The following is a 19,455-nucleotide window of genomic DNA, read 5'->3' as shown; positions in this document are numbered from 1 at the left end:
CGCCACACACACGCCCCATGCAAAGAGAGGCCCCCCCCAAGGTTCAAAAACTCCTCTTTATTGAGAAGGCTCTGCACAAACAACCTCCTCTCACCCGCAAGGGTGCCAAGGAGTTTCCCTCTCCTCCCCTAGGAACAATCACAATCCGGGGGCCCCTCCCAAAGGTGGCCACGTGTGTGGGGGCCGCTAGGGGAGCCATGCCTCCCCCCCCCTTAGCCTCTCCTCCAACCCGATTTCTCATATAAAACGGAGGCCCGAGGGGAGCCCGTGTTCCCGAGACTGTCGCCAGCGCTGCAGATGTCCGTCCGAAGCACAGGGAGAGGAGACCGGAAGACTGACCCGAAGGGGGCCCAGGTCTGACCCCCCATCCCTCCCGGCATCGCCAGGGCTACGTGGCCTCGGGCCCCGGGGACAGGAGGCCACCCCCGAAGGCTGCCTCGCGGTACTGGTTGGGAAACATATTGCTGCCCACAAGGCTGGCGGTGCCTCCGTCCCCGAGGCCCGGGGCCGGGTACGAGTCCAGGGTCAGAGGCTCGGGATCCGGGGACTCGGCCACCGAGGGCCCGGCACCCGCGCTGCTGGACACGGCGCTGGCCAGGGGCGGCGCTGGGGGCAGCAGGTCCAGCATGGTGAAGAGGGTGGGGGCTGTGGGGTCGTAGGTGAAGTCTTCCATGAGGTCAGGACCCCCGGGGGGCTCCAGGCCTGGCAAGGACACGGAGCCGGGGAAGAAGTCGTTGTCAGTCTGCAGGATGGAGGGAGGGAGGAACAGGCCTGCGGGGAGAAGGGGAGAGAAAGCTAGCTCTGGTTTCTGGAGCAACTTCCAGCCCGGCCCTCTCTCGCCTCAGGCTAAAGGCCTCATCAGATCATCTCCTTCCGTTCCAGCTGAGGACTGTCATCCTACCATTCCTACTACGTAAGTGGAAGGAGGCAGTGGAGAAAATAACTGCACACAGCTGTCCTAATGTGGAACCAGGAGGGAAACGTGTGTGCACATGCTCTATCATTTGGACCCACGGCTCCACTTCCGGGCTTCGGGGTTTTGTTTTTTTTTTTTTTTGAGTGGTTAATTGGAGAAAAAGAGTATCTCAGGGACTTTTCTGCCCGGGCTGGTTCCAAACCCCCATCCTCAGATCTCAGCCTCCTGAGTAGCTAGGATTAAAGCATGAGCCACTAGTGCCCCGCTAGCATCACATTTATTAAAAAATATTTTGGGGGGCTGGGAAGGTGGCTCAGTGGTAGAGTGCTTGTTGTGCATGCATGAGGCCCTGGGTTTGATTCCTCAGCACCACATAAGCAGAAAAAGCGGGAAGTGGCACTGTGGCTTTAGTGGTAGAGCACCCGCCTTGAGCTGAAGAGCTCAGGGACAGCACCAGGCCCAGAGTTCAAGCCCCATGACCGACCAAAAAAAAAGTTTTGGGAGCTGAGAATATGACTTAGTGATAGAGTGTTTGCCTAGCATGTGTGAAGCCCTGAGTTTGATTCCTCAGTACCACATACACAGAAAAAACCAGAAGTGGCGTTGTGGCTCAAGTGGTGGAGTGCTAGCCTTAAACAAAAAGAAGCTCAGGGACAGTGCCCAGTCCCTGAGTTCAAGCCCCAGGACTGGCAAAAAAAAAAAAAAAAAGTTTCTGGAGCCAGGTATCAATAGCTCACACCTATGATCCTAGCTGCTCAAGAGGCTGGGATCTTGAGGATTGAAGTTTGGAGCCAGTCTGGACAGGGAAGCCCATGAGACCCTCATCTCCAATTAACTACCAAAACAAAAAGAAAAAATTGTAAGTAGAGCTGTGGCTCTCAAGTAGTAAAGCACCAGCGTTGAACAAAAAAGCTCAGAGACAGTACCTGGGCCCCGAGTTCAAGCACCAAGACTGGCAAAAGAAAAAATTTAAGCCAACTGCAAAAAGAGAGAAAGTAAAAAAGAAAGAAAAGTAAAGGCTGGAAGTGTGGCTCAAGTGGTAGAACAACAACAAAAAGCATGTATCACCCAGTATTCCTGAGCAGTCTCCCATTCATGTACTAGTCAGGCATGACCCTACTTAGTTCCTGAAATCACGTAAGATCAGGATGTCTGATGGGGATGGTATGGGCACTCAACTGTAAAAGCCCAGGACACAGGTAGGTATACACTGAGATTTCCCCAAGTTGTCCCTGAGGCTCAGAGTGGTAGACCAGGTTGACAAAGGTTACACTGCAAGTGGACAGCCCAGCAGAGATCACACACATATCTTCCTACTCTGCGGAGCTGGGAGCCATCCTTTTTTTTTTTTTTTTTTGGGTCCGGTTGTGGGGCCTGAACTCTGGGCTTAGGTGCTGTCCCGCAGCTCTTCAGCTCAAGGCTAGCACTCTACCACTTGAGCCACAGCGCCACTTCCGGCTTTTTTCTTATGTGGTGCTGAGGAATTGAACCCAGGGCCTCGAGCATGCAAGGCAAGTGCTCTACCACTGAGCCACCTTCCCAGCCCCTGGGAGCCATCCTTAACACATTGTAAAGAGACCAACAAAGCAGGGCTGCCACTTAGTCTCAGCTCATGGCAGGGGATTGGGACCTACCTGAGCTATGGCCAGGCAGGAAGTGGTCCAGGAAGGCTGGCTTCTTCTTCCTCCGTTTACTCTCAATGCCATGGGGGTCTAAGGGAGGCAGAGTAGATGACCCCTTAACTCCCAGAGCTCCCCCTCCATGAGCTGGTATTAAAGGGGGGGGGTTCCCACACACACTCCCAGGGACTTAAGTGTGGAAAGGGGTCCAGGGGACAGACCAGAACTGCTCAGCTCCCCAAGGACATCTGGCATTCCCCGTTTCCGCTTTTTGTCCACGCCATAACTGTCTGTTGGAAGATACCAGAAGCATACAAAAAAGTAATTAATCAGCTAGGCCTGTCATCCTAGCTACTCAGGAAGCTGAGATCTGAGGATCACAGTTCAAAGCCAGCCCAGGCAGGAAAATGTAAGACTCTTATCTCCTATAAACCATCAGAAAACCAGAAGTGGTGCTCTGGCTCAAATGGTAGAGCGCTCATCTTGAGCAAAAGAGCTCAGGGACAGAGTCCAGGCCCTGAATTCAAGCCATACAGCCAACAAAATAATGATCACTTAACCATTTATCACAGTCAGTAACTGATGGTTAATCATACAGCCATCTAGAAAGTGGCTGAGCTTTTTCTCTCTCTCTCATTATGGGGCTTGAACTCTGGACCTGGGCACTGTCCCTTGAGCTTTTCAGCTCAAGGAAAGCACTTTACCACTTGAGCCACAGCACCAATTCCGGTTTTATAGTGGTTTACTGGAGGTAAGAGTCTCATAGACTTTCCTTCTTGGGCTGGCTTTAAGCCTGGATCCTCAGGTCTCAGCCTCCTGAGTACCTAGGATTACAGGCATGAGCCATTGGTGCCCGGCTGCCTTTTTTCTTTTAGTCAAGATTTTGCTATGTAGCCCAAGCTGGCCTTGGAACCAAAGACCCTCTCTCCTTCCATAACTTCAAGAGTGCTGGGATTACAGGTGGGTACCACTATACCCCAACTGCGCTTGTACCTAACCAACCGATGCAAATAAACAGATGTTGATGGTCCATATCAGATAAAACCAAATTCCCTTCCAGACACACCTGAGCACAATACTATCTCAGGACACTCGCACTTGCTTTTCAAGCTACTTAAAATACCCTCCTTCAACTCTCACTAGACCTCTTAGTCATTCTCCTTTCTTCAGCTCAGCTGTCCCCTCTACCAGTAGCCTCCCTGATTTGCACCCAGGATCAAATGACTCGAGCTGAATTTCTTCAGTGAGCCTGAAGACCTGGTTGGGGCTGGTGGGCTGGTTGTCATGGTTACCGTGGTCCCGAGGCAGGTAGGTGAAGGGCAGAGGCTCACTGCAGACGCCATCTGTGAGCCGCTGCAGGAAGACATTGACTGTGACGGGCTCTGAGATCTCCAGGTCCTCGTAGGGAGGGGTCTTGAACACAATGGCGATCTGCCGGTGCACGTCGGCTTGGGAGAAGTCGGCCCGGCCCTCCCAGGAAACCGTGCTGAACACCACAGAAATGTCCTCTGTGGGAGGACAGGGCAGTGGCTGAGGGGGGGTCCTCAGCCAGCCCGAACCCCACTCAGCATCCTCCAAACAGACCCCACTGTTCCTGAGGATAAAACTACACTCTTGCCGGGCACTGGCACCTGATCTGAGAATGGAGGTTCAAAGCCAGCTCGGGCAGGAAAGTCTATGAGATGCTTATGTCCAATGAACCACTAGAAAACCACAAGTAGTGCTGTGGCTCAAAGTGGTAGAGCACTACCCTTAAGCAAAAAGAGCTCAGGAACAGTACCCAGACCCTAAATTCAAGCCCTATGACCAGCAAAAAGCAAAACAAAAAACAAACCTACACTTCATACTCTACAACCTAAAAAAAAAAAAAAAAAAACGGAACCAAAAAACAACCCTACATTCTATCATACACTGATCACTCAAGTATTTTGTATATTTATGTGGTTTTTTTTTTTTTTTTTTTTTGTCTTGGTACCAGAACTTTAACTGAGATCCTCATACTGGCTCAATCCCAGCTGGGGCTCCACCACTTGAACCACACCTCCAGCCCAGCTTTTTGCTATTTAATGGGACATAACAAGAGTCTCATGGATTTTGCTGCCCAGGCTTGACTTGGAGCCACTAGCCCCCAGATTTCAGCCTCCTGAGTAGCTACAGCTTACTGGCATGAACTACTGGCACCTGGCTGGAGGTTTTTGTTTGTTTAGAGGGAAGTTGTTCTTCCGTTTTGGTTATGAAACCTATGTGAGGACATTTAGACAGATGCAGATGAGCTGAAGACATTTGTCCCACGCCCTTTGTACCTTTCCTACTCCTTAAAGCCACTGTCAGAATCTTTTTTATTTTTTAAGTTTTTTGTTGTTTTTCTGGGTTTGGTCTTGGGGCCTGAACTCTGGGCCTGGGCGCTGTCCCTCAGCTCTTCAGCTTAAGGCTAGCGCTCTACCACTTGAGCCACAGCGCCACATCCGGCTTTTTTTTTCTGCTTATGTGGTGCTGAGGAATTGAACCCAGGGTCTCATGCATGCAAGGCAAGCGCTCTACCACTGAGCCACCTTCCCAGCCCTTTATTTTTAAGATTTGTGTGTATGTGTGCCTGTCCTGGGACTTGAACTCAGGGCCTAGGTGCTGTCCCTGAGCTTTTTCACTCAAGGCTGGTGCTCTACCACTTGCGCCACGGCTCTACTTGTGGCTTTTTTGTGGTTAATTGGAGATAAGCTTCTCATGGACTTAATTGCCCAGGCTGGCTTCAAACCATGATCCTCAGATCTCAGCCTCCTGAGAAGCTAGGATTTTAAACATGAGCCAGTAGTGCCAGGCTTTTATTAATCTGTTTTTTTTTCCAGTAATGAGGACAGAATCCAGGGCCTGAGCTGCTCCCCAGCCCCTCCTAAACCATCTATGCACTTGTGCCTCTGGCATGAAAGTGTGTAGAACCTGGGGAGGAGGGGGGGAGGTATAAGCCCCACCTCCATCCTTATGCAGGTAACAGGCAGGTGTGTGAACCAATCATCCGCGTCAAGGTGGTGGGTTCTCCTGAGCCCCACCCAGCCTGTGGCACCCCTCACCTTTCTGCACCTTGTCGCACAGCAGGTAGAGCTCCTCCCCACCCGTGCACGGCCCACTCTCCTTGTTAATCCTACAAATCCGAAGCTCTGATGTGTTTGTGGACTCTGGGAAGGAAAACGAGAATTCAGTCATCAAACCTTGAGGGGCATTCTATGGTCATGTGGGAGATGGAGAAAGGCTCAGTCTGGCCCCCACAGTCCTGGTGGAGCCAAGATGACATTCAGCTCTTCCATGCTTCCATTCAGGTCAGCTGAGTGTATGTCATGCTCAGGAGAGCTAGTGGGACTAGGGGTCAGAGAAGGCCCAGAGTGAGGGTGTATGGCTAAACTAGTGGACACTTGTTTTTCTTTTTCCCCTCCCTCCCTCACTTCCTCCTTCCCTTCCTTCTTTCCTTCCTTCCTGTTGTGGGGCTTGAACTCAGGTCCTAGGTGCTATCCCTGAGCTCTTTTGCTCAAAGCTAGCACTCTACCACTTGAGCCACAGTGCCACTTCCTGGACATTTGTTTGCCGGTCCTAACTATTCTGTAAAGAGTCCCCACTTCTTTTAAGGGACCAACACTCACATCAATCTTGGGGAGTGGGCAGGGCTGAAACCATGCTCTAGCTCACTGATCATGTGACCCTCCATCTGACCAATCAGAGCATCACCTCCCTTTAGTCACAGCTGACTGGTCAGAGAGATGCAAATAACCAATGAGAGACAGCTGTGAGACTTTGGGCTAAAAACAGTGGAGCTGTAGTGGTAAGAGCAGGTGCCTGCAAACAATGAACTCCTCACATAAGGCACCGGTACCACTGAGTTCAAAGCCAGCTCAGGCAGAAAAAGCTGTGAGACTCATCTCCAATTAACTACCAATAAGCCAAAAGTAGATCTCTGCCTCTAGTGATCAGAGCATCAGCCTTGAGCAAAAAAGCTCGAGAATGGCACCCAGGCCCTGAGTTCAAGCCCCAGTATTAGCACACACACAAAAATAAGAGAAATGACTTCCTGTTTGTAAGTGGAAGGCCCAGGACGGTCCTAGTGAACCCTGCCTCTCCCCAACACACGCACACTCACTCTTGTCATAGACAGGCTCAGAGAGCACAGGGTCCAGGCGGCGCATCTGTCCTTGCTGGTCCCGGTATGACGCCTGAAAACAGATCCTCACCACATTCATGTCCACTTCCTGATGGTTCTTCAGGGAGCCCGCTGTTGGGAGACATGATGGCTGAGGAAGGGGGGTGGGAAGGGAAGGGGACAGTGGGCCAACAGGAGATGCAGTAGGTGGACAAAGAGTAGGGCAAAGTGCTCACCATTGTAGGGGTCAATGCCCAGCTGAATCTTGCGCTCAATGGCAGCTTCAATCTCCTTTTTCCTGACACACTGGATGCCCAGGTTGTTAAAGCTGAGTGGGGACAGAGACAGCTGCTTATGAGGGCCAGCAGGATGGCTCAGACACCCCAGCCTCCCAGATCCCAGCAAAGGGCCTGGGGTTGAAACATCTGACAGTGCTTACCAAGATTTTCTTTTTTTCTTGGTCATGGGGCTTGAACTCACAGCCTGGGCACTGTCCCTAAACTTCACTCAAGGCTAGCGCTCTACCACTTTGAGCCACACAGCGCCACTAGTGGTTACCTGGAGATAAGAGTCTCACAGACTTTCTTCCCTGAGCTGGCTTCCAACTGTGATCCTGGTAGCTCAGCAACCTGAATAGCTAAGGTTATAGGTGTGAGCCACAAGTACTTGGTGTCACCAGGAATCTGGAGGAGACCTGGCAAACCCACTGTATGTTTGCCATATAAAAAGAGTAAGCAGTGTTGCTAATAATCAGAAAACTGCAAATGAGGCCTGAAACCCCAGCACTTTGGGAAGCTGAGGCAGGAAGATGGAGAGTTCTAGGCCAGAGTAAGCTAGCTATTTGGGGGATACTATTTTAGAAAAATGGACTTTTTTTGGGGGGGGGGAGGTCTTGGGGCTTGAACTCCAGGCCTGGGCACTGTCCCTGAGCTGCTTTTGTGCAAGGCTAGCACTCTACCACTTGAGCCACAGCACCACTTCTGGCTTTTTCTGTTTATGTGGTACTGAGGAATCTAATCTAGGGCTTTATGCATGCTAGGCGAGCCCTCTACTACTAAGCCACAGTCCCAGCCCCTCTCTCTCTTTCTTTGTGTGTGCCTGTCCTGGGGCTTGAACTCTGGAGATGTCTCTGAGCTTTTGTGCTAACGACTAGCGCTCTACCACTCTGAGCCATAATGCCATTCCTGGCTTTTTGGTAGTTCATTGGAGATAAGAGTCTCACAGACTTTCCTGCCTGGGCTGGTTTTAAACCATGATCCTTACATCTTAGTTTCCTGGGAAGTGAAGATTACAGGTGTGAGCTACATGCACCTGGCTTGAACCTTTCATTTTTTTACTTACGAAAAGTACATAAAGTGCAAAGTGAGTATAAGATCAGGTCTTGTAGTTAAGTCTCGTCTAGAACCCAGGCACCAGTGGCTCATGCCTGTCATCCTAGCCATTTAAGAGACTGAGGTCTGAGGATCCTGGTTCAAAGCTAACCTAAGCAGGAAAGTTCATGAGACTCTTATCTCCAATAAACTACCAAAAAATCCTGGAGTGGTGCTGTGGCTTAAGTGGTAGAGTGCTAGCCTTGAGAAAAAGACACTCAGAGACAGCGCCCAGGCCCTGAGTTCAAGCAAAGAAAAAAAAAAGCCTGATCTGGAGTCAAAGCCCAGCTCTGCTGTGAACCATCTGTGCCTTACCTCCCTCCATGCCTCAGTCTCCCCACAGAGAATGTGGGACATGGGGCCCTCTGCCACCTAGACCTGTTTCCTCACCCACAAGATGGATGCTGTAGGGAGGGTTTGGCCAATTTGCCCCTGCCTTGCATTTCCCTGGGTTTATCTTTACCTTCAGAGTCTCTATGACCAGAGGTGAGGGGTCAGGGCCTAGGGGTGAGGGGTCAGAGGTCCAGGGAGTCAAATACCTGTGTCGAGGACTGACGTGAGGCCTTAGCCGCACCCTACACACACCGTCCGTACAGTCTTTCCCCACAAGGCTGTGTGGGTGAACCCGGTGCGGCCAGTCTTTCCATACCAGGCATGCAGTCACCTCCACTTCCCGCAGCCCGCCATAGTCCCGGAGCTGCGCAAAGATAAATAAGCTTTTTTTGGTCAGGTGGCCTATACCAGATCCCCTAACTCCATCAAACTCTCAGGGACTCCCTTGTAGCATCCTGACCTTCTCCCTCAAGATGATGGAAAGGTATCTGGTTGAGTCCCCTCTACTGGCCAGGTATGGTAGTACAAGACTATAATCCCAGCACTCAGGTGGCTCAGGCAGAATGGACAGTTCAAGGCCAGCCTGTGCTACACAGTGAGATCTTGTCTCAAAAAACAATCCTGAGACAGAAGAGTTACAACCAAATATAACAAATGACTGTGGCAGTGGAAGTGTAGGGCTCAAGTGGTACAGTGCTAGCCTTGAGTAGGAAAAAAAAACAGCCAAACTGGGTGCTGGTGGCTCATGCCTGTAATCCTAGCTGCTCAGGAGGCTGAGATCTGAGGATCCAGGTCCAAAGTGGGCTTGGGCAGGAAAGTCTGTGACTCTTTTTTTTTTTTTTTTTTTTTTGGTCGGCCGTGGGGCTTGAACTCTGGGCCTGGGCGCTGTCCCTCAGCTCTTCAGCTCAAGGCTAGCGCTCTACCACTTGAGCTACAGAGCCACTTCCGGTTTTCTGGTGGTTTATTGGAAATAGGAGTCTCACGGTCTCTCCTGCGCGGGCTGGCTTTGAACTGAGATCCTCAGATCTCAGCCTCCTGAGTAGCTAGGATTACAGGCGTGAGCCACCAGCTCCCGGCAAGTCTGTGATTCTTATCTCCAATAAACCACTCAGTAGAGCGCTAGCTTTGAGCAGAAGAGCTGAGGGACAGCGCCCAGGCCCAGAGTTCAGGCCCCATGACCAGACCCAAAAATAAATAAATAAATAAATACCACTCAGAAAACTGGAAGTGGTGCCGTGGCTCAAGTGGTAGAGCACACTAGCCTTGATCTAAAGAGCTGAGGGACAGTGCCCAGGCCCAGAGTTCACCATGACCAAAAAAAAAAAAAAAAAAAAAGTCAAGTGACAGTACAAAACTGTGAGTTAAAGCCCCAATATTAGCACATACCATATGACCCTTTATCAGCTCTTGAATTGGAGAGGAAGAAAAAAAATAAAAGAACATAAATAAAAATTGTGAGAGCTTGTGAACTCAGGACAAAGCCCTGGGTTCTATCCTCAGCACTGCCTAAATAAATAAGTTGGAGGAATTTGGAGTCTACAATTTAAAATTATTTGACACTATATGATTTCAGATTTCTAGATGGGCAGCTCAAGGGTTCAAGGCCAGCTTGGGCAGTGTGGAACTAGAGGTAATTCATCTGAGTCTCTGTGGTACAGTGCTTCCCTCTAGGGGCTGGAGAGGGTACCGAGGATGGTGTTGGATGATAAGGTTCCTGGGGGACAGGTTGTATCTAGGACCCCAGCTGCCATTTCCTAATATTAGGGGCAGTTCCAGATGACTAGTTGGTGTCATCCAAAACTTCTAAATGCGTTGTTAAAAATGATCAGGTTGCCGGGCGCTGGTGGCTCACGCCTGTCATCCTAGCTACTCAGGTGGCTGAGATCTGAGGATCGCGGTTCAAAGCCAGCCCGGGCAGGAGAGATCGTCAGACTCCTATCTCCAATAAACCACCAGAAAACCGGAAGTGGCGCTGTGGCTCAAGTGGTAGAGTGCTCACCTTGAGCTGAAGAGCTGAGTGACAGCGCCTAGGCCCAGAGTTCAAGCCCCATGACCGACCAAAAAAAAAAAAAAAAAAGATCAGGTTGCTGGGCTCTGGTGGCTCACGCCTGTAATCCTAGCTATTCAGGAGGCTGAGATCTGAGGATCATGGTTCAAAGCCAGAAAACCAGAAGTGGAGCTATGACTCAAAGGGATAGAGCGCTAACCTTGAGCAGAAAAGTTCAGGGAAAGCGCCCAGGCCCTGAATTCAAGCCTGAATTCAAGATCAGGGAAGCCAGGTGCTGGTGGTTCATGCCTGTAATCCTAACTGCTCAGGAGGCTCAGAATTATGGTTCAAAACCAGCCCGGGAAGAAAAAGTTTGTGAATCTCTTATCTTCAGTTAACCACCAAAAAGCCAGAAATGGTAAGGGAAAAGCCAAGTGAAAGCCGGGCTCTGAGTTAAAGCCCTAATACTAGTATATGCACATGTGTATACACGCTCGAATGAGCACACACACATGCATGCACACAAAATAAAAAACCTTTAACAGGAAGTGGTGCTATGGCTCAACTGGTACAGTGCTCTCTGTGAGCTAAAGAGCTTATAGACAGTGACAGCACCCAGACCCAGAGTTCAAGCCCCATGACCAACAAAAAACAAAAACAAAAAACCCTTTAACATAGGAGCTGGGATTATAACTCAGTGCTAGACCACTTCCTACCATATGCTAGGCCTTTTCCAGCTGCAGAAGAACAATATAGTACTTGTGTAGGAGTCTACAATTCGATTTCCAGGGAAGTTTTTATTCTCTTAGTCCTGGGGTTTGAACTCAGGGACTCATGTTTGCTAAACTGATGTTCTTACCACTTGAGCTACACCTCTAGCCCTGCGGGTACTAATTAATGGAAGTAGTTACTATTTTTTTCTTTCTCAGTCAGGGTCTCACTATGTAGTCCAGGTTGGCTTAAAACTCTTCTTCCGTCTCTGTCTCCTAAGAGCAGGGATTACAGGCATGTTCACACCTTCCCATCAATACCTGGGGCACACCTTCATTTCTGAATTTTGGGTCTGCGTATGTATGGACACACATTCCCGGGCTCTGCTGTTTCTGGGCAGTGCTGTGCCACGCACATGTGGTTTATTTCACCAGCTTTCCAGTGTTTAACCTGGAAGCATCTCCCTCACTGTTGCCCAGGCTAACAGGGATGCAGTAGACAGCCTCAGCCCTCCATCTTTACCCAGCTGTGGGCACCACTCCATTGAACTTCTTACACAGCCCAGGCTGACCTTGAACTTCCTTTGTATCTCAGGCCGGCCTTGAACTTGCTAAGTAGCCCAGGTTGGCCTTGAACTCTAGTCCTCCTGCTTCATCTTCCTCCTATATGCTAAGATTACACAGGTGCCCCACCATGCCCAGCTCATTACTACTTTTGGGGTTTGGAAATAGGTGGTACTCTATGTCCTGGCGCAAGGACAGCAAGAATGATAAAGCCCAGCTCTACAATGTCCTAGCTCCAAACGCGGCCCACAGCAGCAACACCCACCACCGACAAGGCCCGCCCACTGCCACGCCCACATGCTGCCCATCACCCGGGAGTCCCTGTTCTCCGCATCTAAGGTTCCCCCCCACACCCGCCCATCAGCCATAGTCCCGCCCTCCGCCCCGCCCACTCTACTAAGGTCCTTCCCGATCCACCACCCTACCATCTACGCCCGCCCACAGCTCCCCCTCTTCAAGCTCCGCCCACCACCCCGCCCACCTCCCCGTATCTAAGGTCCCCTCGCCCGCCCATCATCGATGCCCCGCCTCCAGCCCGCCCCCGCGCATAGCCCCGCCCCAGCCCCGCCCACCTCGATGGCGGGCAGCGTCTTGCTGGCCTCGGTGCTGCTCTCGCCCAGGATGCTGCCGGCCGAGCGGCCCTCGCACTCGTAGCGGAAGCGCATCCCGCGCTGCTTCGGCTGCTCGGTGATGACCAGGTGCGGCCGCGGGCCGGGCCCGGGCGGGCCCAGGCGGCTGAGGGCGCAGCCCCAAGGCGGCGGCGTGGCCGGGCTGGGCGGCGGGGCGGGGCCCAGGGTCACGGTGCTCAGCGCCGCCGCCCCGCGGGGCACCAGCTGCGCCCCGTCCAGGCCGAAGCCGTTCTCCTTGATGTACTCGTCGATGATCTCTGCGGGAGAAGCCGACGCGGGCGGCGGGGATGCGGGCTGAAACCCCAGGCGGGGGTCACACCGGCTCCCAGCCCCGCCGGCCAGAGGTGTTTCCTGCGGACGGGGCCGCAGCTCCCCCCTCCGCACAGCTTGGAAGCCGAGGGTCGTCGGATTCCTTTCCTCCTCCAACCGCCCCCCTTTTTCACTGCCCTCCCCTCCCTAGTGCTCCTGAATCCACCAACCCCCCCCCCCTCCACCTGCAGGCAGGAAGGGCCCTGATCCTAAGGCTGTAAGGACGGAGGCCCAGCGCCTCAGCTGGAAAGCTCTGCTTGGCCTAGACCCCTACAGGGTACCTGCGGACCCCCTGCCACCATCTGGAAGGGTTTGGCTGCATTGCTTCGTGACCCTGCCCTTGCTCAATTCAGGGCTAGGAAATCATCATTTCTGGTTTTGTGTTGTTTTTTTGTTGTTGCTGCTGCTTTAGCAGTACTGAGATTTGAACTCAAGAGCCTCTTGCTGGCTAGGCAAGTGCTTATGAACTTGAGACACCCCATCTCCCCCGAAGCTCTTTTGCTTTTAGTTGGTTTGTCAGATAGAGCTTGGCATTTGGTTTTTGTTTTTCTCTTTCTTCTTTCAATAGCCCAGCTCTGCCTCCTTATCTGGGATTCCAGGACTGGACACATCACATCCAGCTTGTTTGTTTTTAAGATGTTACTAACTTTGGTCTGGGCTGGCCTTGAACCTTGATTCTCCTATCTCTGCCTCCCCAGTCCCCAGTAGCTCCCATCAGATCACAGGTATGTGCCACCCCACGCTCAGCCGACTTTGGTTTTCAGGCATTTCTTTTGTCCAGGTGGTCTTGAGCACAAGATCCTCCTGTGTCAGCCTCTCAAGTGCTGAGATTATAGGCGTGCACTACCACATCTGACCTCTTCAGTTTCTTTTTTTCTTTTCCTTCTCAAGCTCTAACGTAACTGTATCCTGTTCATTCATTTCTTGGCCTTTCAGTGTTTGCAGTCCTGGGGCTTCTCAGAGACCACTGCTCTGGGAAGTCTGGTTTCCCAATGTTCAGAAAACCGTGCCTGGCACTCTGGAGGGTGTAATGAGTCTGCCAAGTGGCTGAATGACCCATCATCACAGTGACCTTCACTGGAGGGGCAAGTCCTAGACTCCCCTCTATCAGCACCCCCTAAGCGTCCCATCCACCTGCCTCTAGATACTCACCCAATTCATCTGTGGAAGGAGAGAGAGACGGAGAAAGAGAGACAGAGAAGGGAAAGAGAGAGATGAGTTCAGAGTGGCCATCACCAGTCATCTTCCAAGGAAGTTCCCCACCCAATCTATCCCATAACCCTTCCCCCTTCCTCCATCCTGGGAAATCTGAGGGCAACTCCCTGGGATGCCATCCAGTCCCCATTTCCCCTTCTGGGCCAACCTCTCTTACGTCCAGAAGGCTGCCTGCACATTCTCACATCCTGGATCCGCACTTGTTTCCAGGAAGGCAGAGTGTCACAGCAATATCAGAGGGGGCCAGAAATCAAAACCAACCTCCCATCATTCCACAGTCAAGACCACGAGCCCAGAGGGAGCCGGCAGGTCCTGGAGTCACACAGCCTGGCTGGCAGCCTGAGCCTATGCCCCACCCAGGGCTTTGAAGGCCACTGGCTGGGGGCTGATCTGGGCCGGCTCTGTCCTCTACCTGCTTCGGGGAGTGGCTTCAAACAGCCAGAACTTTGCCCCCTGCAAGGCAGCTTTCCTTACACCCCTTATCTTATGGATCTGGGGAAATGAGCAGGTGGCAAGGTTCCCACCTGGCAGAGGAGATACTGAGGCTGGGGGAGAATGCCTGGAGGGTGCTGGCAGGGACATCAAGTCACTTCAGCTTGGAAAAACCATTTTTTAAATAAAATTAAGACAGAAACTATTCATCAGGGCTATGTTGTCCAGGCTGGCCTGAATCCTTTTACTTTAGACTCCTGAATGAAGAGACTACATACAGGTGTGCTCACTACCACACCTGGCTGGAATACTGTCCTTGAAGATCTGTACTATACACACCAAGGGACTCAAAGGCATAGATTTTTTTTGGGGGGGGGGGCGGGGAGAGTGCTCAAGAGGCTGCCAGATTACAGAGGAAGCTTAAGTCGTGGGCAGCAGTAGCTGTAGCTCAGAATGGACACCTTGGTTACAATCTTGTCTTTGCTGACTTGCTAGTTCTTTGGCTTCAGCCATTACCTATCTTAATTTTTTTTTTTTTTAATTGAGAAGTGGGGTGGCAGACAGTACTGGAGAGTGAACTCAAGGCCTAGTGCTTGCTAGGCCCTTGACCTACCACTTGAGGCACACCATAATCTATTCATTTTTAGTTTCAGATAGGATCCCAGCTGGTTTGGGACTGTAATTCCTTACCTCTGTTCCTGATTAGCTGGGATTACAGGCATGGACTAGTATGCCTGACCCACATTACTTTTTTTTTTTTTCATCTTATGCCAGTACTAGGACTTGACCTCAAGCCCTACAAATTCTGCTGGACTTTGTTCACTCACAGCTGATGCTCTATCACTTGAACCACATCTCTAGTCCAGCATTTTGCTGGCTAATTGGAGATAACAGTCCTATGGATTTGCCTGCCCAGATTGGCTTTCAATCTCAATTCTCAGGTCCAGCTTCCAGAGTAGCTAAACATAGGCATGTAGATCTTGGGAACTTCCTCAAAATGCAAATTCTCAGGGCCAGTCACAAACCTACAGGGTCAGAAACTCTAGATAGAATGCCTACTAATCTGTCTTAATGAGCCTTCTGGTGATTCCAACGCATATGGTTTAATTAATGAATCTGATGCAAATGTTATAGTCACTGTAATAATTATTACCACCACCATTTTTTTGGTACTACTTGGGTTTGAAAGAGCCTTTATACTTACTAGACAAGTGTTTATACTACTTGAGCCACACGCCCAGTTAGTCCTCTAGTTTTTAGTTTGTTTTTCAGGTAGGGCTCCCAAAGCTTTGAACAGTGATCTTCCTATTTCTGCCTCCCATGTTTGTCTATTATGGACTTATTGAAAATCCCCCACCAGCAAAAGGAAGGAACTGATATCAGTCCATTGTAAAGACAGGCCAACTGAGGTATGGGAAAGCAACCTGCAGACATTCTTGGATGAGGAATATAAACTCCTGCTTCAACACCCAAGGTGGTGGTTGTCAGTCTGCTATAATCTGAGGTGAATTTCTAAATTAATTATCCTCTGAAGAGTATAAGTAGTTGAAGTTCCTAACCTCCAGAAAGTAGGGATAACCAAGCTAGCTCAACAGGGCATAGAGGGTCACAGCCCATCAAAGGAAAGGTGAACGTGGGTGAATCCCCCAGAGATGTGCCCAACCCATCTCCACAGAGGCTCCCCCAACTCCATCTCCCACAAACAGGTGGACAGGACTGCTCACCTGTGGTCCTGGAAATGCCCAGGGAGAGCGAGGAGGGGTCACCACTGGACCCTGCAAGAAGGAGGCAGGTCTCACAGAAAGGCCATCAGAAGACCAGACAATCTCCCAAGCTCCCACTTCCTTTCTTCCCTTGGTCCCTCCCCTAGGGTCAGGTTCTTCCCCTGACCAGACATTTCAGACTTCATTGTTTCGCCCTTTCGTCCCATCCTTCCTCACTGCAGATCTGCTCTGTCCCTCTTTAAGGCATGGGCCTGAGGGACTCCTTCACAAACTGTCCTGGCAGACCGGATCCTTCTCAGCATCAGGCCTGGCTCTCCTGTTTTCCGAACCCTCCTTCTATCTCCATGCCCGCTAGCCACGCCCCTCGTTCCTCAGGGCCAAGGCCCCGCCTCTTCTCAGGGCAGGCCCCGCCCCGTCCCCCTCGGAGCAGTACACGCCCCACCCCCGGTCTCCAGGCCCCGCCCCCTCCGCTGCCTCTGGGGCAGGCCCCGCCCCCTCCCCACTCTCCCGCGGGACGCCTCGGCGGTACCTCGTCCGGACCCTTCGCCCGTACCGTCCGCCGGCTTCCTCCTAGCACGGTGTCCCCGCGCCAGATCCCTTGGGCGCCTTTAGAAACCCCCGCCTTGCTCCTGGAGACCCCCGGAGCTCCCACATCTCCGGCCCCGCCCCAGGCTTCTCCCGGGAACCTCAGCTCCGCTTACCCAAGGCCCCCAGCTCGGGCGCAGGGGGCGGTCTGACGACGCGGCGACTCGGCATGGCCCGACCGGTGGGGACGGACAGCTCGGAGACCGGCCCAAACCAAGGCTCGCACGCGGCTGGCCGGGCAGCACAGCCCGCGGAGGAATGGCGGGTCGCGCGAGCCGTGCAGGGACTGGGAACCGCGGGCCGGGCTGGACGCAGGGCGCCCCGGGCTGCGGGGGGCGCCGGGCCGGGCCGGGCGGGCGACGGGCGGGGGCGGGGCGGCGGAATTCCCCGGCGCCGCCAGCCTGCGCGCTCATTGGCTCACACCCCGCCGTGACATCACGGCAGAGAAACGGGAAAACCCCCGCGCGTCACGTGATGGAGGGGGCGGGGCCGGCCGGGAAGGGAAGGTTGGGCCCCGTTGGAGGGGCCGGGCGGGCGCCCGCTGCTCATTGCGCTGGCCGAGACCATTGAAACCCGGGGCCACTGATGCCCAGTCCATGGAGTAAGTCGCTAGCCACACCCCTGCCACCTAGCTGCACTCCTGGGGTCTTTTTAGAATTCATTGTCTAAATAGGTAAACACATGCCGGGCGCCTGTCATCCTAGCTCCTCAGGAGGCTGAGATCTGAGGATCACGGTTCAAAGCCAGCCTGAGCAGGAATGTCAGTGAGATCCTTATCTCCAATGAACCACCAGAAAACCTGAAGTGGTGCTGTAGCTCAAGTGGTAGAGCACTCGCCTTGAGCTGAAGAGCGCAGGGACAGCGCCCAGGCAGAGTTCAAGCCCCACGACCAACAAATAAAATAGGTTAACAGCAGTCATCTTACACTTAGTGTAAAAGCTGGGGACCTACTAGGGAACTCAAGGACAAAAGCTTTTGCCATCAAGCAGAAATCCAAGTGAAAGACTGGGGAAAATATTTCACAAATATGTGTCAGCCGATGGGCAAAGCAGGCAATGTGCCCCAAGTTTGCAATGCAGGTTGTGCAGGGAAGGCTGGTGAAGGTCTGAAAGAGGTAACATTTGAAGAGACCTGAAGGCAGGGGTCACACTCAGGCACAGGTACAGGGAATGCAAAAGCTCTGAGGTAGAAAATAAAACTCTGGCTGGGTACTGGTGGTTCACGCCTGTAATCCTACTCAGGAGGCTGGGATCTGAGGATAGCACTCAAAGCCAGCAGGGCAGGGAAAGATCGAGAAAGATCATGAAACTCTTATCTCCAATAAACCACTCAGAAAACCGGAAGTGGCACTATGGCTCAAGTGGTAGAGTACTGGCCTTGAGCTGAAGAGCTGAGCGACAGTGCCCAGGCCCAGAGTTCAAGCCCCGAGAATGACTAAAAAGAAAGAAAAAGGAAAAGAAAACTGTGTATCACATGCATCTCATGATTGCTTGTTTCTAGTTTTAAGTTTATGTAGCCCAGGCTGGCCTGAACTCAAGATCCCCCTATCTCAGCCTTTTGAGACCTGGGTTACAGGCAGGCATACACTGCCACACCCAGTTCAAGCATCATATGTTGGAGGACAGACAGCAAGCTGGGGTAGACTGATAGAGAAGAGGCAGAGATAAAGCCAGAGTTCCAAGCCAGGCACTGGTGGCCTGTAATCCTAGCTACTCTGAGGCTGAGATCTGAGGACTGCAGTTCAAAGCCAGCCCAGGCCAGAAAGTCCATGAAACTCTCTTCTTTAGTAAACCACCAGAAATCAAGTGGCTCAAGTGGTAGAGTGCTTGCTTTGAGCTGAAGAGCTCACAAACAGCGCCCAGGCTGAGTTCAAGCCCCAAAACCAACAAAAACAAACAAATAAATAAAAGCCAGAGTTCCAGGCCTGTAGGGTGAAGGGGACATTGAGTCACATGAAGTTCAACATACTGAACCACATGGAGTGCTTCCCCCTACCTAGACGTCTTTGTTGTCTGCATCTCAGTCAGTCTGCAGGTGCACAAGTGCAGGCTATTTACGGAGGGCCACACCACTGATGTCAGCCATTGTAAGCACTTTGTAAACATGCTTTACAGGTACTGGGGACAAGGTAGCCAACAAGACAGGCCTAGGACCGTTAGAGGCAGTGAGAACCCAGAATGGGCAGCATTGTCATGAGCAAGTGCACAGAGGACTAAGGGGGTCAGGGAGGGCATGGGGCATGGGGGAAGGACCTCAGGTACGAGGAGCTGAGCATGTGCACTCAGCATGGTCCAGAAAGGAACAGCATGGCTGGCACAGAGGTGAGACAGCAAGTTGTAGGAGTTAAGAAGCCTCCACGCACGGCACTGGTGGCTCACGTCTGTCATCCTAGCTACTCAGGTGGATGAGATCTGAGGATCACGTGATTCAAAGCCAGACTGTGCAGGAAAGGCCACAAAACTCTTATCTCCAATAAACCATCAAAAAACCGGAATTGGCGTTGTAGCTCAAGTGGTAGAGTGCTCGCCTTGAGCTGAAGAGCTAAGGAACAGTGCTCAGGCCCAGAGTTCAAGCCCCATGACCGACAAAAAAACAAAAAACAAAAAAAGAAGCTTCTAGCTTCCCATCCCTTAGGAGCTTGGGCACTTCTGAGGTACCCCAAGTTTAGGAGGGCTAAGCTTATACTTTACAGATAGAGAGAGCCATGGAGGAAGTTGGGCTGGGCTCTCCAGAAGGGAGGAGCCTGCCCCAATGGAAGACTCGAGTGATTGTGGGACACCAAGGGCTTTGGGAAAGGCTGGCGCAGAGTGGGGTCGTGGGAGACCACCATCCCTCAAGGGCCTCCGGCTGTACGCGGTGGGGGAGGATGGCGGGAGGAGCCTGGAAGCCCCTGGCGTGGTCCTAGCTCAGGGTCTCTTCCCTCGGGGTGTCCCCTCTCC

General features: G+C 52.2%; 1 protein-coding gene across 1 annotated transcript; it reads right to left on the bottom strand.

Moving 5' to 3' along the window:
• Positions 1–37: 37 nt before the first annotated feature.
• LOC138813882 (transcription factor RelB) lies at positions 38–16,766 on the bottom strand. The gene is made up of 12 exons (XM_070002429.1): positions 16,633–16,766; positions 15,932–15,982; positions 13,713–13,721; positions 12,195–12,508; positions 8,568–8,725; positions 6,895–6,986; positions 6,659–6,790; positions 5,601–5,705; positions 3,828–4,043; positions 2,757–2,825; positions 2,551–2,628; positions 38–771 (listed from the first exon to the last, which is right to left on the bottom strand). The coding sequence occupies exons 1-12, from the start codon at positions 16,685–16,687 to the stop codon at positions 389–391; spliced, it is 1,662 nt and encodes a 553-aa protein (XP_069858530.1). The 5' UTR covers positions 16,688–16,766; the 3' UTR covers positions 38–388.
• Between the last annotated feature and the right edge of the window lie 2,689 nt (positions 16,767–19,455).

The sequence above is a fragment of the Dipodomys merriami genome, unplaced genomic scaffold, assembly GCF_024711535.1.
Source record: "Dipodomys merriami isolate MVZ:Mamm:240054 unplaced genomic scaffold, mDipMer1.0.p SCAF_106, whole genome shotgun sequence".
NCBI lineage: Eukaryota > Metazoa > Chordata > Mammalia > Rodentia > Heteromyidae > Dipodomys > Dipodomys merriami.
The sequence above is the reverse complement of the archived record's forward strand: the minus strand, read 5'-3'. Positions and strand labels throughout refer to the sequence as shown.